The sequence below is a fragment of the Pelobates fuscus genome, chromosome 10, assembly GCF_036172605.1.
Source record: "Pelobates fuscus isolate aPelFus1 chromosome 10, aPelFus1.pri, whole genome shotgun sequence".
Taxonomy (NCBI): domain Eukaryota; kingdom Metazoa; phylum Chordata; class Amphibia; order Anura; family Pelobatidae; genus Pelobates; species Pelobates fuscus.
The window spans coordinates 19,897,767-19,910,495 of record NC_086326.1 but is presented as its reverse complement, the minus strand read 5'-3'; the positions used below and the strand labels follow the sequence as shown (position 1 = coordinate 19,910,495).

The following is a 12,729-nucleotide window of genomic DNA, read 5'->3' as shown; positions in this document are numbered from 1 at the left end:
TGAAGAATGCTCCGGCTACCTTCCAGCGTATGGTGGATAGGCTCCTAGATGGCTTCCAGGGATTTGCATGTGCATACCTGGACGACATCGCGGTCTACAGTGAGTCTTGGGAAGACCACCTAGTACACGTAGGGGTAGTGCTGGACAAGAATCGGGCCGCCGGCCTGTCTCTGAAACCAGACAAGTGCCATTTAGGCATGGCAGAAGTGCAGTACTTGGGTCACCGGGTGGGTTGTGGGAGCCAGAGACCCGAACCGGCCAAGGTGGAAGCGGTAGCTAACTGGCCCACACCTATCACCAAGACCCAAGTGCTTGCCTTCCTAGGGACAGCGGGTTATTATCGACGTTTTGTCCCCGACTACAGCACGATTGCCAAGCCCCTGACTGATCTGACTAAAAAGAACTTACCTAGGCAGGTCCTGTGGTCTCCAGCTTGTGAAGCCGCGTTTCAAGCCCTGAAGCAGGCTCTTGTGAATGCCCCTGTCCTGGCTGCCCCAGTCCCTAACAAACGTTTTCTTGTCCACACAGACGCTTCCATGTATGGACTGGGGGCTGTGCTGAGCCAGGTCGGGGAGGATGGAGGAGAGCACCCTGTCGCATATCTCAGCAGAAAGTTACTACCTCGAGAAGTGAGTTATGCGGCAGTAGAGAAAGAGTGTTTAGCCCTGGTCTGGGCACTGAAGAAACTGAGCCCCTACCTATACAGACAAGAATTTTCCCTCGTAACAGACCACAACCCCCTCGTCTGGCTTAACCGGGTCTCTGGGGACAATGGCAGACTGCTGAGGTGGAGTTTGGCCTTGCAGCCTTATAATTTCACTATCAGCTACCGGCCCGGTAAGCAGAATGGGAATGCGGATGGGTTATCCCGGCAAATAGATGTCCCTATTCTCCCTAAGTCCGGTCATCCCCAAGTTGACCCGCCACAGGGTCAAGCCGGGTCTGCCGGAGTGTTCCACAAGGAGGGAGCCATGTGACAGACCCATCCATCTGGACTAAACCTATTGGGTTCGTCTGATTTGCCCAGTACTTATGGTCCCTGAGAGATCATGCGGAGGGTTGTGACTTTGTACAAATGACATTTCAAATACAGCGGAAACTAACGAAGCGCCAAAGCTACCAAAGTCCTCGAGGTGGCCGACATCGGACAAAGGACCACGTGGCGGCGGCCATTTTAACTTCGAATCCGCCGACCCGTACTATCGACGATACTTCGACAGTTCAACGAAAGTCGAAGTACCGACCCACTTCGAACGGGACGTAGCCATTTTTAGGCCAGCAAGTGACCGACCGCACAGCCCGAATCCAGGGAACTCTTTTGGGCACGAAACGGTACCTGCGGTCGGTCATAAACGGACTTTCGAGTAACTTTGTATTCACTGAAGGGATTGGTGTGATTTTTGAGAATGTTTATGTTTTAAGTATGCTGAATCTGAATATGTGCCTCTTATGTGAATATGATGGATGGATTTGAAGTTATGAAAGTTGTATAAAAGTATATTCCAAACTGTATGTATAATAGGATTATGTGTCACACCAAGGGGAGGGAATGTGTGGGATGTACCATCGATGCCAGTGGTTATTTTATGCCTCCCCTTGGGTGTGGCCTGTGTGTGTGAAATGCAAATAAAAGGCAGGCTGGCTGATCCAGTCCAGAGTTCATGTTTTACCCTCATAATGGAGCTTGGTCTCGTTATTGGGGGAACCGGGATTACAAGTGACTAAAGACTGTGTATGGAGCTCGGGAGGTGGTACCGTAACAAATATATTCTACAAACATGGCATATATGAATATATAGAATAGAGAGTGAAATATTGATGTCCATATATTATTAAATGACCACAAAATTGTGACAAATGTTGCCTATAAACATGTCTCACTGTCAGGGTTCAGAAGACTGTACCTTGATGACAATGGAATCTGGTAATTGTAATGTTTTGAAATATCTGCGTTTAGATTACCGCCTATAAATACTCAACAAAAACGTTAGTAAAACCAATTAAAAACAACATTATAAGTTTGTAAGTAAAAAAAAATAAAAAAAATAAAAACTCCTTCCACCGATGAAAACTACCCCTGTCCTTATACCTGCAAAGCTGCAGAACATTAGATGTGAATTGTATCCAAAAGCCCAGCTAGTCACCGACACAGGTATATCCATTTGTACCATAAATTAGGACTCTAACAGATGTTGCAAGCAGTAATGGTTTTAAAAGAATCCTGAGTATCAAGCCACAGCAGCAAAAAAAAAAAGCTTTTACTCAGCAGTGAAAGTCTTCTGACAACCTACAAATTCTGCTAATGCATCATGCCCTTAGTAATTACAATCAATCATTAAATACAATACCAAAAACATATATCTGTCTTCTATTATGGCAGTATCTTCACCCGCTATTTCTCTCCTTCTCTTTGACATATCACCTCTGTTAATGTGCCTAAATTATTAACTACAGCACCGCTCTGTTCCTCTGTGAGCTCCGCTTCCTTCCCTCCCTACACCTCCCATAATTTACATCAATTTAAAACCATAGAAAGTTCCCAATTCAAAGTCTATTTTTAGATTTCATCTCTGTTTTAGAAATAAATATATTTCAAAGAAAATGAACCCACACCAACTCAGTCCTGCATGAAAATCACAATTAATTGAGTTTCTTTATATTCAATTTTATGGCTCTGTTTGCACCATAAAAGATGATTAGTAATTTTAAATTCCATATTGCTATTGTAATTTGCTTTTATAGCAAGATGACTTTGAACTATACACCATCCTTAATAGCTTTGAATTCTACACCATCTCCCCTCATGCAAATTTACAGTTGGAACAGAAATTCAGTTACGCTGAAAAGAAAAAAAATATAGGATAAAAAAAGATGACACAAGAGTTTCTAATCGATTTGTTTTGAACAAACATTTTTCTTTTCCTAATTTTATGATGCACTATGTAGAGTAAACAAATGGAAAGAAACTCATTTTTTGTGAAATTTCATTGAGTGGATCTGTATATAAAAAAAAAAACAGTTTAAGAACAAAAAAAAAATTAACAAATATTTTTTTTTATTTAGTGACAGACATGGATTGAGGTATGAATATCTTTAAAAAGTATTTTATGTTTTCAAAACCCTTTTTGTGACAGATCAGATGCAGGTCCTCAGTTTACGTGTAGTGCAACTCCACCGGGGGTCATGACAACACTACTAGACAATGCCAGAGCTCGCCTGAAGTGTATACCCTGTCAGGACCTGACGAGGCGCGGGCTACAGTCCCTCAACACCAGACTAGACCACCAGGGATTGTCATATCACTCTTCCCTGGCCTAAGGCAAGAATCAGGAATGGGGGAATAAACAGATATAAAAAAAAAAAATCAATTTAATTAAAAAATATAAGTTCTCACTTCTCGCCCACTTCCCACAACATACAGTCATAAATTAACACACACTGAATTATCTATATACACTACATACCCTACAGACACACACCTCATTCCCTAAACACTCACATTACATTCCCTAGAAACACACATTACATCCCCTATACACTCATGCATGCATTACATCCTTAAACAAAAAACTACAGCACCTATTTATACACTGGCTACATACCCTATACTCGCATACACTATATACCTACATCCATCATATAAAATATATCTTGTATTCTTTACATGAACATAACAAGGTGTTAAAAACATGCTGAGTCAATATGTGTGCTGGGTACATCACAATTAGGTATATTAGTACAGTCCTTAACTCATATCTTCATCTGCTCTCTTTCTTCTGGCATTGTCCCTGCTCACTGTTGTACCTATACTAAAAAAAGTCATTCCTTGACCAGTCTTCCCCTTCCAACTATCACCCCCATATCCCTGCTCCCTTTTTCCTCAAAGTTTCTAGAAGACTTGTCTTTACAATTCCAACTATATCTTCAACCCTCTTCAATCTGGCTTCCACCCTCTCCACTCTACTGAAACCACTCTGATTAAAGTTACAAATTACCTAATCGCAGCTAAATCAAAAGGCCACTACTCTATTAATTCTTCTTGAACTCTCTTCCACTTTTGACACTGTTGATCATGTCCTCCTTCTCCAAACTCTTCAATAACTCTGTCTCTGTGACACTGTCCTTTCGTGGTTCTCTGCCTAACTTTACCATTCAGTGTTCATTCGCTGTCTCCTTTTACAATGTCACTTCCTTCCCTTATCCAGTCTCAAATGAAATCCCCCAAGGCTCTGTTCTTGGTCCCCTTTTGTTTTGTCTTAATACTGTCTTTCTTAGCAAACCTGTTAATTTGTATTTTGCTACCACCCGTACTCCAATGACACTCAGATATATCTCTCATCCTCTGATCTCTTCCACGTCCTAAACTGTGTCACTTGCCTTTCTTTCATCTCTGATTGGATGTCCTCCTGCTTTCTGAAATTCAATTTCTATAAAACAGAGCTTTTTCTTTCCTCCTCATAATATTGATCCTCCTCTTTTGCTCTCCCTGCATTTTGATGGTAATTGCATCAGCCCATCTTTGCAAGTTTGCACTCTTACGTGTTATCTATAAATCTGGCCTCACATTTGCGCCTCACATCCAGTCTTTTGCTCAAACCAGCCAATCCCACTTCAAAAACATTGCACATGTCCACTCCTTTCTTATGCAAGATGCTGCCAAGGAGCTCCAGTAATTTATTGCATTCATTACTGTAATTCTTTTCTAATTGGTCTCCCCAGAAGCCATACTGCCTTGATACAATCTGTAATGAATGCTGCCACTAGGCTGAATTTTCTCTAATCACTTCTCTCACACCTCTTCCCTCTCTCAGTCCTTATAGTGGCTTCCTGTATTTGGATCTGTCAATTCAAAATACTAACCATTACCTATTAAGCTCTAAACAACTCTAGCTATGTTACATTTCTTCACTGATTCATACATAAGCCCCTTGTCCATCTCTCCGCTCTGCCGTTGACCTTCTCCTGTCCCATAGGCGTGCACAGCCTGTTGCATTAAGGTGTGCACCCTAAAGCACAAACACACACGCCGCGTGTATATGTATTTTTATATACACATACACACACATACATATACATACACACATATATATATATATATATATATACACAAATACAAATATACGTAGGTGCAGTGTGTGTGTGTGTGTGTGATTGTGAGCGGTGCAGTGTGTGTGTGATTGTGAGCGGTGCAGCGTGTAAGGGGTGCAGTGTGTGTGATTGCGAGGGGTACAGTGTGGTGTAATTGTGAAGGGTGCAGTGTGTGTGATTGTGAGGGGTACAGTGTATGTAATTGTAAGGGGTACAGTTTGTGTAATTGTGAGGGATTCAGTGTGTGTGGGGTACAGTGTGTATGATTGTGAGGGGTGCACTGTGTGGGCGACAGGGGTTAGGAGGGTGGAGGGGCAGCGACAGGGGTTGGGGTAGAGGGACAGGAGGTAGGGGGTGGAGGGGCAGTGACAGGAGGTAGCGGGAGTAGACGGTTAGTGACAGGGGTTAGAGGGTAGAGGGGGAGTAACGGGTTAGGGGGATAGAGGGGTTGTGACAGGGGTTAGGGGGATAGAGGGGTAGTGACAGGGGTTGAGGTAGAGGGGCAGTGACAGGGGGTGGGGGAGTAGAAGGGCAGTAACAGGGGTTAAGTGGGGTGGAGAGGCAGTGACATGGGTTAGGGAGGTAGAGGGGCAGTGACAGGGGTTAGGGGGTAGAGGGGTAGTGACAGGGGATAGAGGGGTAGTGACAGGGGTTAGGGGGTAGTGACAGGAGTTAGAGTGGTAGAGGGGCAGTGACAGGGGGTGGGGGAGTGGAGAGGCAGTGACAGGGGTGGGGGGTGGAGAGGCAGTGACATGGGTTAGGGGGTAGATGGGCAGTGAGAGGGGTTAGGGGGTAGTGACAATGGTTAGAGGGGTAGTAACAGGGTTAGGAGGGTAGAGGGGTAGTGACAGGGGTTGGTGGGTAGAGGGGCAGTGACAGGGGGTGGGGGAGAAGAGGGGCAGTAACAGGGGTTAAGGGGGGTGGAGAGGCAGTGACATGGGTTAGGGGGGTAAAGGGGCAGTGACAGGGGTTAGGGGGGTAGAGTGGTAGTGACAGGGGTTGGGGGGGTAGAGTGGTAGTGACAGGGGTTGGGGTAGAGGGGTAGTGACAGAGGTTGGGGGGTAGTGACAGGGGTTAGGGGGGCAGTGATAGGAGTTAGGGGGGTAGTGACAGGGGTTAGGGGGGTAGTGACAGGGGTTAGGGGGTAGGGGGGTAGTGACAGTGGATGGGGGTAGTGACAGGAGTTAGGGGGGTAGAGGGGCAGTGACAGGGGTTGGGGTGGAGAGGCAGTGGCATGGGTTAGGGGGTAGAGGGGCAGTGACAGGGGTTAGGGGGTAGTGGGGTAGTGACAGGGGTTAGAGGGGTAGTGACAGGGATTAGGGTGGTAGTGACAGGGGTTAGGGGGGTAGTGACAGGGGCTGGGGGGTAGAGGGGTAGTGACAGGGGTTAGGGGAGGTAATGACAGGAGTTAAGGGGGTAGAGGGGCAGTGACAGGGGTTGGGGGTGTGGAGAGGCAGTGAGATGGGTTAGGGGGGTAGAGGGGCAGTGACAGGGGTTAGAGGGGTAGTGACAGGGGTTAGAGGGGTAGTGACAGGGGTTAGAGGGGTAGTGACAGGGGTTAGAGGGGTAGTGACAGGGGTTAGAGGGGTAGAGGGGTAGTGACAGGGGTTAGGGGGTTATAGGGGTAGAGACAGGGGTTAGGGGGGTAGTGACAGGGGTTAGGGGGGTAGTGACAGGGGTTAGGGGGGTAGTGACAGGAGTTAGGGGGTAGTGACAGGGGTTGGGGGGTAGAGGGGTAGTGACAGGGGTAGTGACAGGGGTTAGAGGGGTAGTGACAGGGGTTAGAGGGGTAGTGACAGGGGTTAGAGGGGTAGTGATGGGGTTTAGGGGGTAGTGACAGGGGTTAGAGGGCTAGGGACAGGGGTTAGGGGGGGTATGGGGGCAGTGAGTGACAGGGGACAGAGGGGGGTTTAAATACCTGCCCTGGTGGTCCAGTGGGCGCCCTCTCTCTTCAGTCTGCAGCTCTGCCGGGAGTGAGCTGCAGACCACATGGTGAGTCTCGCGATCTCCAGTCAGGGCGTTGCCGCGGCAATGCTCTGACAGGCTGGAGATTGCGAGACACCTCAGTCTGCAGCTCACTACAGGCGGAGCTGCAGACTGAGGCTGGATATCCATCAGGGCAGACGGACAGGAGGGGCCTCTCACCCGGCGGCATTGTGGGCAAGCCGCCGGGCCCCCTCCTGTGTTGGGTCCTCGGTCATAGACCGAGGACCCGACATGTCAGTCTGCCCAGAGGTAGTGCAGCACGGAGGTGTGATTAGGGTGTGCCCAGGCACACCCGGCACACCCTGTGCGCACGACTATGTCCTGTCCTCTGTTCACTACCTTACTGGTAATTCGCACTTGCAAGGCTTTGAAGACTAAGGTAGAGTCTGATGGGGGTAGACAGGCTGTTCCTATCATTTAGGGAGTCCCTCAAGACCCATCTTTGCAGAAATGCTTATGGCCCCCTAGAGTAAGTTCTATTTTATAAACCTGTCTCTTGCTCTCGCCTAATGTGCCACACTCCACTAACAGCTCTAGTTCAGCTACGATCCCACCTTTTTGTTTGGTTGATTTCCTACTCGATGCCCTTCCTATTGATTTTTTATACCCCACCTCCTCTAGAATGTAAGCTCGCTTGAGCAGGGTTCTCATCAACCTATTTTTCCTGTAACATTTTTGTAAATGTCTCATTTATTGTTAAATTTCCTCCTTTATAATAAGTGCTGCGGAATAAGTTGGTGCTATATAAATACCAATAATAATAATAATCTAATAAAGTGGACACTAAACGTATGTGGCTAGAAATGCATTCACATTTTTAAATGAAAACAGTAAAAACCCAACTCAAACGGAAGAGGCCCAGTCTGGTTAAAAAAAAAAAAAAAGGTTGTGAAGAAATTTCTTTTTTTTAGCTAGGTTATTTTATCTCTCTTTTTAGTGGTTTCAATTCTAAAACTGAAAAAATTTAAAAGCCCCTAGGAATTCGAAGAAAAAAAAAACCCTGAAAACATTTACTTATGTGTGTTTCAGTGTTGAAAATAAAATCATCTATTATTTTATTGTCTATCAGTTAAAAGCATTTGTTAAAGATATATGATCAGATTTATACTTAAAGGGACAATACCATGAGCGGTTTCATTATCGCATTTATCGCTAAACACAAGTCATTGTAAAAATGCCCTTTAAAGCAATATAGATGCCATATTTAAAACGGTGATAAAGTCTCAATGTCGTTCGTGTAACAAAGTGTTTGTGTTTATTTCTATGATTCTCACACTCTGCTAAAGAAAGGCATTCAAATCTTATCACACTGCCTAGCTGTGAACACTGGGTAACATTTTATGATGATACAGGTTTGTTTAAATCATTGGAATAATGGAAGCCTAAAATAAAAATGTGCTTTTTTTGCAGAATGACTGCAATAGCAATTAAAAAAAAAAAATCAACTGTTACAATTTTATGAAATATGACAACTATATTGCTGTAAAAGTGATCATACAATTATTCCGAATTTGCCTAAAGACAAGCAGGATAATCCATTTAAATGGATGCTGCCATAAAAATAAGTGTGTCCCTGAATGGATCTGTAGATGAAAAATGAACAGTCCTAATTTTGTGGCTGAATATAAATACCAATAGAATAATGATGTGAAAGAAAAAACTCTCACCAGCACTGGAAGCTACATCCATAAAGGTGCCATCTCCTTTGTTTTGAAAAAGAAAATTTGGTCCATTCTCATTATCACAGAAGATGTCAGAAGCAGCAGAATTCACAATTGGCCCCACAGTTACACCTCTGCCACCTGTAAAGACAAATACAAGTTAGAGCATTGCTAAATCTGCAAACCTAATATATATCTACAAGAGAGCAGATCATATAACTTTATAGCTATATATCTACAGAACAGATCATAGAACCGTATATCTATATATCTACAGAACAGATCATAGAACCGTATATATCTATATATCTACAGAGCAGATCATAGAACCATATATCTATATATCTACAGAACAGATCATAGAACCGTATATATCTATATATCTACAGAGCAGATCATAGAACCGTATACCTATATATCTACAGAGCAGCTCATAGAATCGTATACCTATATATATCTACAGAGCAGCACATAGAACCATATATCTATATACAGAACAGATCATAGAACCATATATCTATATACAGAACAGATCATAGAACCATATATCTATATATCTACAGAGCAGATCATAGAACGTATATCTATATATCTACAGAGCAGATAATAGAACCGTATACCTATATATCTACAGAGCAGCTCATAGAACCATATATCTATATACAGAACAGATCATAGAACCATATATCTATATATCTACAGAGCAGATCATAGAACCGTATACCTATATATCTAAAGAGCAGATCATAGAACCATATATCTATCTACAGAACAGATCTATACATCTACAGAGCAGATCATAGAACCGTATATCTATATATCTACAGAGCAGATCATAGAACCGTATAACTATATATCTACAGAGCAGATCATAGAACCGTATAACTATATATCTACAGAGCAGATCATAGAATCGTACATCTATATAGCTACAGAGCGGATCATAGAACCGTATATCTATATATCTATAGAGCAGATCATAGAACCGTATATCTATATATCTACAGAGCAGATCATAGAACTGTATACCTATATATCTACAGAACAGATCATAGAATAGTACATCTATATATCTACAGAGCAGATCATAGAACCGTATATCTATATATCTACAGAGCGGATCATAGAACCATATATCTATATATCTATAGAGCAGATCATAGAACCGTATATCTATATATCTACAGAGCAGATCATAGAACTGTATACCTATATATCTACAGAACAGATCATAGAATCGTACATCTATATACAGAACAGATCATAAAATCATATATCTATATATCTACAGAACAGATCATAAAATCATATATCTATATATCTACAGAGCAGATCATAGAACCATATATCTATATATCTACAGAGCAGATCATAGAACCATATATCTATATATCTACAGAGCAGCTCACACACACACACACACACACATATATATATATATATATATAGAGAGAGAGAGAGAGAGAGAGAGAAAATCATAGCGATAGATAGATAGATAGACCTACCTACAGAGCAGATAGTAAAACTATATACACAGAGCAGATCATAGAACCATAGATCTGTATATCTACAGAGATTATAAAACTGTAACTATACCGACAGAGCAGATCATAAAACTATTTATATATATATATATATATATATATATATATATATATATATATATATATAGATATAGATATGCAGGTCTATGATCTGCTGTGTGTGTGTGTGTGTGTGTGTGTGTATATTATATATATATATATATATATATATATATATATATATATATATATATGTGTGTGTGTGTGTGTGTGTATATATATATATATATATATATATTTGTGTTAGGTGCTTATGATAGTACAGTGTGAAATACCATAAATAAATGTAGGATAATAAAAAAAAGCAAGTCGGTTGTGGTGTGCCGGAACCGACGATGAAGTAGGCCTGAGAAAGAAGAGGGCCTACCCAAGGAAATAAAGTTAGAAATAAATAAATGTTAAAATGTGGTGTGGTGGGAGGGTCATTCAACGCTGACCTCGAACGGTAAGGAGCAAGGCAAGGGGAGTGCCTTAAGTAGGCTAGGGCTAGCAAACCAGCACCTCCCACAAATCCAGGCAAAATTGCCTTAATACTTGTGTTAGGTGCTTATGATAGTACAGTGTGAAATACCATAAATAAATGTAGGATAATAAAAAAAAAGCAAGTCGGTTGTGGTGTGCCGGAACCGACAATGAGGTAGGCCTGAGAAAGAAGAGGGCAAAAATTAAGTAATAAAATGCATTACAGACAACCAATACATATACATTTTTATCAACCAGACATGTTTTTGAAAGCATCCCTTAATTCTTGTACTGGGTTCGGTATGTACCGTGAGTAAGCAGATGACTTCCAGCGCCCCAGTGTTTTGATAACATGAGTTGGGATGTTGACACTGGAGGCTGTGGACGCGGCTCCTATCCGAAAGGAGTGCCATGAGTAGTTGGCTGCGTTGAGGCCCAGTTGTGTGAGCAAGGACTGACGTAGGTCATGAAGGTTGTAGTGGTGAGTACTGAACCTTGTAGCTGTAGTAATAGTTGTGAGGGCAGTAAGTTATGATGCTGTATGTAGGCATCAAGAACCCTGATGGGACACCATCTGTTGTGCGTGGGATAGTACGGAATGTTTACGGGTATGTGTTGACTGGTTTTGGAGTGAGGTAAAGTCAGGATGTAATGATCCATATATTTTGTCAAGTGGGAATAGAGGAGGAAAGGAGTAGTTTGGGTCGTGGAAGTTGTAGTGAATTCTCTAGGTCTTAGAAATCCATAGAAAGCTATGTATATTGCTGTTTTGATAATAGAATTTGTATTGGTGTCAAATGGTTTTAAGTCAAGCAGGTTAGACAATGCTTTAAATATATGGTTATCTATGGGTAGCCTCTGGGCTGTATGTGTGGGTTCTGATTTCTGAATACCTCTGAGTATGGTCTTAATTTGGTGAGAGGCCATGAAACTGTTGTTATTTGGGTGTAGGATTAGCATGTGGTGTTGAAAGCCAGTGAGATAGAGTTTGATGGTGTTATATGACATTTTAAGTTTAAGGTGGCAAAAGGAAGCAAACCCCCAAAAAGCTGTCATAACAAATGGTTGCATGATGTTATATTCCAGAAGGAATCTTTTGAATAGTGTGAAAGCCCTGTTGTATGTTTTGTGTGTATTGTTTGAAAGTGCCAATTGGGACAATGTCCTGCTATGCTGCATGATGGTTTCTAGTCCAGTATGAGTTGTTGAAATGTTGGAGTGATGGTGGCTGTGGGCGCAGCTGACGGGAGTGCTTGCTGACACGCCTGAAATTTAAAGCGAGACAAATTGTCAGCAGCTGTGTTACATACACCTGGAACATGGAAACAACATAGGAAAAAAATTGTGACAAGCTGCCAACCAAGTGAGTTTCCTCAGAAATGTCATGATCGTAAGGGATTTGGAACGACCTTTGTTGATGATGTGACAGGTTGTCTGATTAACAACGCACTGGCATATTAGCCCATAAATTACCCCATGCTATGGCAGCTGCCACGATGGGATAGATCTCAAAAAGAGCGGAGGTAGTGGAAAAGCCTTCCAAATCCTGAACTGCTGAAGGCCAGCTGCCCCAAAGCCATTTGTTCCCAAAAATTGCTGCAAAACCAGTGGTAGATGCCGCATCTGACCAAATGGAGATGAGTCAGTCAATTGAGGGAGGAACATACTTTTACCATTCCAAGTGGTTAAAAATCTCTTCCACATGTTTAGATCTGCCGTAGCTTGGGTATCTAAGGACAACCTGTGTGTGTCATGTAGGAAAAGTGGGAAAAGATGCAACAGTGGTGATATAAAGGAGCGGCCTTGAGGTATGATGCGCATAGCAAGATTTAGTGATCCCAGCAGGGACTGTAGCTCTTTGCGGTTGCAAGTACCGAGCTGAAGGTAGCTGTTTATGTAAGTGAGAATATTCTCTATCTTATCGTGTGGTAGGCTCGCTTGCATTGTGG

General features: G+C 42.7%; 1 protein-coding gene across 2 annotated transcripts in view; it reads right to left on the bottom strand.

The window, feature by feature from the left end:
• Positions 1 to 12,729, bottom strand: part of CRTAC1 (cartilage acidic protein 1) — a 478,485-nt gene that overhangs the window by 162,462 nt on the left and 303,294 nt on the right. For both annotated transcript variants that reach the window (XM_063435174.1, XM_063435175.1), the window contains exon 6: positions 8,742 to 8,876. In XM_063435174.1, coding sequence (XP_063291244.1) covers positions 8,742 to 8,876 — 135 coding nt within the window. The remainder of the gene's footprint in view (positions 1 to 8,741; positions 8,877 to 12,729) is intronic.